General features: G+C 32.4%; 1 protein-coding gene across 1 annotated transcript; it reads left to right on the forward strand.

Annotated features, from left to right (window-relative positions):
* The first annotated feature begins 2,420 nt into the window (after positions 1-2,420).
* LOC126754763 (receptor-type tyrosine-protein phosphatase alpha) lies at positions 2,421-4,696 on the forward strand. The gene is made up of 2 exons (XM_050466863.1): positions 2,421-2,633; positions 4,054-4,696. Exons 1-2 carry the CDS (start codon positions 2,421-2,423, stop codon positions 4,606-4,608), a joined length of 768 nt encoding a protein of 255 aa, XP_050322820.1. The 3' UTR covers positions 4,609-4,696.
* Positions 4,697-5,709: the final 1,013 nt, after the last annotated feature.

Consider the following 5,709-nt stretch of genomic DNA (forward strand, 5'->3'; position numbering starts at 1 on the left):
GATCTAGTGGTTGAATCAAGAAAGTGGTATTAGGTGCAAAAATATTACTTTACGAGTAACATTTGGATGCTCTAAAACGTGATGCATTGGCGCATTATCTATGAGCAAAAGCATTTTAAATTAAGACATTTCTGTTCCATATATTTTTTTATAAATTATTTTTTTTTCAACCGTGTAACTTCAAATCCGTGTAAAAAGAAACCGGTTAAAAAAAGAGTTGGGTGTATTAATGTTCAGGCTGACGATTCGTCTTTAACCCGGGTGACTTTATGTCTGACCATCCGTGCCATATAAATTCTGAACAAAAAGTATCCGGAAATTGTAAATAAAACGCAAAATATTTAATTTAATATTTATTTTGTCGCCTCAAAGTAATTCCCATCACAAGCAATAAACGATTATTCCAGTCCTCGAACAACTTTTCATAAGCACATTTTGGGATGGTCTTCAGCTCCTTCAGCGAATTTTGTTTTATCTCTTCGAACGACTGAAAACGGGTTCCACAGTACGGCAACTTTAGTTTGGGCAAAAAAAAATCATACGGAGCCAAATCAAGTGAATACGATGATGCAGCAAACTCCGAATATCGAAAAAACTGTGTTTTTCTTTAGTTTCGGTTCGTTTTTTTCCCTCCATTTCGATGATGGTTGAGTTGTTTGCATGTCAAACTCATAAACCCATATCTCATCGCTAGTTGTAATGCTCTCCATGAATGTGGAATGTATTTCCATGATGAAATTGTAAACATTACTGGAATACAAGTACAATGAAAATAAGTAAAGATGTGGTAAGTTCGGGAACAACTGACCATTTTATACACCTAATTCTGTTTTTACACGAATTATTTTTACACGAATTTGAAATAACACGACTAAATACGAAAAAATATTTCTATTTTTACACGACATAATTTGAAATAACACGAATACAAAAAAAACAAAATTACTTTTTTTACATGAATTATTGGATTTAACACGTTTTTTTCAATGAATTTTTTTCTACTTAAAATAATTCTGGTGTGTATTCTGAGTTATGTCTATGTATGCGTAATTTCTGTTTAATTTCTGTGTAATTTCTGGAAATGCGGGATTCCCCGAATTATTGAAAAAATAAAACGTACATAATGTATTGTACACACAATTTAGTTCCTATTTGACAATTATAATTGAAAGATCGTTAGTTTTTGGGATTTTTAACAAAGTGCTAAGTAAAATAAAGTAGAAGCTCATATAATTTTGGTAGACCAATAACAGGTTAGTTTCAAATATTTAACTTTAGATTTTTGCATTTTTGATTAATAAAATATATTTTGGTAGGCATACCCATGTTACATAATTCTCCTGCATTAAAAATGAGGAAAGCGATCAGCTTAGATACCAAAATCAAAATTTTAGATCAACTTGCAACGGGACAAGGCGCAACGGTTGTGGGAAATAATTTCGGAATCCATGAAGCTACTCTAAGAACAATTAAAAAAAATGAAACGGTAATTAGAGCATCAGTATGTTCTGGAACAAAATTAAGTGCAAAGTCATCATCGTATGTAAGGGATGTTGTTAAAGAGGAAATGGAAAAAGCTTTGGTAATCTGGATAGAAGACAAATCCCAAAAGAGAATACCAGTAGACGGACTTGCTATCAAGTCTATAAACGTATCCAGGAAATTGATCCAGATACATCATCTCAGTCAAAACAACATGCATTTTCCGCAAGTACTGGTTGGATGACTGGTTTTTCCACGCTCTCCACAATATAAAAATTAAGGAGAAACTGCATCCGCTGATGAATTGGCTGCTAAAGAAATTTCCCGAAAAACTAAAAAAAAATTATTGAAGATGGAGAATATACTCCAGACCAAGTTTGGAATTTAGATGAAATATGCCTTTTTTGGAAGAGAATGCCTAGAAGAACTTATGTAGCAAAATCGCAGAAAACAGCCGGTGGTTTTAAAGTAGCAAAGGACCGTATTACGTTGTTGTTTTGTTCAAATGCTTCAGGAGAACGTATTCTTAAGCCACTCCTATCGTCGTGCCTTAAGACCACGTTCCATGAAAAGTGTAGATTTCAATAAATTGCCTGTACACTGGATGGCGAACAAAAAGGCTTGGGTAACCAGTGCAATTTTCACAGAGTGGTTTCAGAAGCACTTCATCCCAGAAGTTAGGCGCTACATGAAAGAAAAATGTCTCGAATTTAAAGTTCTTTTGATTCTAGACAATGCATCCATCCAGTTTTGGAGCACCCAAACGTACGATTTTGTTTTTTGCCGCCTAATACCACTTCCCTTATACAGCCACTAGACCAGGGGATAATTGCTACGTTTAAAACGTATTACATAAGAAGTTCATTTCATTATGTTGTAGAAAATTTGATAATTATGAGGAATCATCAGTAATAGATGAATGGAAAAAATTTTCTATAATGGACTGCATTAATCAAGTCAAGATCGCGTTAGATTTATTAAAGCCATCAACTTTGAACTCGTGTTGGAAAAATATTTGGCCAGAATGCGTAAAATGCAAAGATCCTGTTATCGATAATAACGCTGAACTTGCTGATATAATAACAATGGCCAATGCAATCGGTGGGGATGGATTCGATGACCTATCGTTAGCAGATGTAGAAGAATTGTTGGTAGATGAAAGCTTGAGCGAAAATGAAATTATCGAATTCACCCTTGAGACTCGTTATGATAAAGAACATAGTGACAGTGACGAAAGAGATCGTCCAATTTTGAAAGCATCTCTAATTAAAGAAGGTCTTGATCTCGCTAGAAAATTAGGTAGTCATTTTGAACAACATGATCATGACGAGGAACGAGCTGCCAAAACGTGAACTGAAATCATTAATGGCATCTTACAGGGAAGTTTATAATGGGTTAACGCGAAATAAAACTCAATCTAAGATAACTGATTTCGTTCAAAAATCTACTGATGTCCCAACACAGTCGGCTAGAAATGATAATGATCAACAAAATCATTCCAGTGATGGCAGTGATATTGTAGTCTTTCGCAAACGTTTACGTTTATTATCAGCCAGTGACAATAAATAAAATTGTTTAATGTTTAAATTTTTCTTATGGTTGTACTTTATGTTATTTAAGTTTTTTGGCAATGAATTTCTGATATTATTTTTTTATGAAATCTAAATTTTAATTTATTTTATTATAATTTAGTTTATTTAATAAATTAAAACGAAAATAAATTCTTAAAATAACTACAACAATATTTTTTTTATATTATTTAGTCTAATTTTAACTTATTTTTGAGTCTATACAATCTATTATTTTTGTACTTGGCCAGTATCTTTTTTTACACGAATTTCTCGGGAACCATTCTATCGTGTAAAAACAGAATTAGGTGTACTCTTGAAACTTGCAAGAATCAAAACCAGGGAAATACATTACTTTAAGGTGTAAAACCTATCATATAGAGTAAAGTCAGCCGGATGATCGAAAATCCTGATATTATTCATCTATTTAGACACAAAGATACACTGTTATGAATGAAACACGCTCTCTTTTTTCATTGGGATAACTCACATATTGACCGATATATGCGGTACAAAGTCACCCCGAAGTTCGAAAATCTTTATATTAGGTATATGGGGGCTAAGGGAAGTATTGGTCCGATTCAACCCATTTTTGACATACAGACATACCATTATAAGAGAAGGATTATCCCTTAATTTCATAACATAAATTTCGCACATTGACCGAAACTTTGGATCAAAAGTCAACTTTAGGTTCGGTTCGGTTATACTCAAATTTTGCCCTTCCTTATTTGTTGAATTTAAAGTTTTGTCAGTACTAGAAATTTTTTCAAACAGACGGGAATGACTAAATCAACTAAGCTCAAAAGGCAGATAATTTGAAAATGTATTTTATAGGGTCTCTGATGTTTCCTTCTATGTGTTAGAAACTTAAGGGTTTAGGGTATAAAACAATTGAAAAATACTAAACACAAAAAATATTGTCAACAAATAGAAATAACTTTACATTTACTATATATACATATATGTGTGATATATCTTAATTTTTTTTTAATCTTTTCAGATCAAATGCCACGAATATTTTCCTTATGATTCAAATGGAATTTCGGTTATTATCAGGAAGAAAACTTGCTTTGAATATTATGACCGATCCGAGATGTTAATTACTCAGGAAAAGTATGGATTAAAACGGAAAATTGATCATTTCTTTTTCAAAAAATGGCCAGATCATGGATGTCCCAAGGATCCTGCGCACTTGATAAATTTTATTCGTAAAATAAGAAGTTATCGACTGTCTAGCTATTCGCCAACTGTTATTCATTGTAGTGCAGGAGTCGGACGAACTGGTACATTTATCGCTTTGGATATAATAATGCAAAGGTTGAAGTACGAGTTTAAGATCAATATTTATGAAACTGTTAAAAAGCTACGATTTCAAAGAATGAAAATGGTTCAAACTATAGAGCAATACACTTTTTTGTACGAATCTGCGTATGAACTTCTCCGTCGTAATATTAAAAAACAAATATTTGATGATAACAAACTAATTGTTCCACATAAAGGCGTTATAATGGCAACTATGTATAATTCTGAAGAGCGAAATAGCGAAAATGTCTAATTTGTAATAGCAACTTATAATATTAAACACATTTATAAAATGTTAGTAAAATTATTAAAAGTTAGAAAATAAATGTACTATAGAAAATAATTTTTTGTTAAATTTCCATGGAATTTATAATTGACTAACCAATAGGCGTTCACACGGTACTATTAAGGCCAGGTTCCTCTAAAAAACGTAATTTTTTTCAATACATTTTATTTTTATTACAAAACATGTTGGATAATCAATTTTTTTACATATGAAAGTACATACATACATACATATATTAAATTACTTGAAAAAATTTTGTTTATTTTTTTTTTTTAAATGGCGGTCCTGAAAATGGCTGCTGAAACTCATTCGATTCGTAGATGGATGACATCATTTCATGGAAAAGAATTATCTGAAAGTAAAAAACAAAACGGTTTCATTTTTTGTATCGAATTAGCTATGGCCTCAAGCAGAATGAAACATTTTCAATGAAAACAACAAACAAAATGGCGGACTTTTGATTTTTTTAATCCCTTTTTTTCACTTTTAATTGTTTATAACTTTTTTTAATAATAATGAATATTTCTGGTTCTGCTTAAGGCCATAGCCAGACATCTAAAGAGTAAAATGCCGTTTGGTTCATATCGATAAGTGCAATAGTTTTGAAATGAGAGTGTCATCCATGCGAAAAAACGTGGTTCGGAGAAAAATCAGTTTAAACCAAAGGCACGCAGTAGCTGCCGCTACCGAAGGCGTTCGAGCGGCCGGATTTCCCGCAGCGCTCCTCACTCTTTTATACCTGCTTCTCGGTCTTGCTGACCTTCGGGACTAATTCTATACTATTTCTACGAGTATACAGTAGCAATTTATGAAAAAAAAAATTTCGATTTTTTCAAAATTGTTTGGAGGAACCTGGCCTTAACAAAGAAGTCCATATGGCATTGCAGACTCAACTGAGTGCTATTAGTGACAGTTATATAATATTGGGCCGTACGTACTATATAACTATACACCCAACTCTTTTTTTACACGGTAGATACGTTCCTCAGAAATCCGTGTAAAAAAAACCGTGTAAAAAAAAACCGTGTAAAAAAGAGGCGTTTCCTATAGAAAAATGGGGGATACGTT

This window comes from Bactrocera neohumeralis, chromosome 4 (genome assembly GCF_024586455.1).
Source record: "Bactrocera neohumeralis isolate Rockhampton chromosome 4, APGP_CSIRO_Bneo_wtdbg2-racon-allhic-juicebox.fasta_v2, whole genome shotgun sequence".
Taxonomy (NCBI): domain Eukaryota; kingdom Metazoa; phylum Arthropoda; class Insecta; order Diptera; family Tephritidae; genus Bactrocera; species Bactrocera neohumeralis.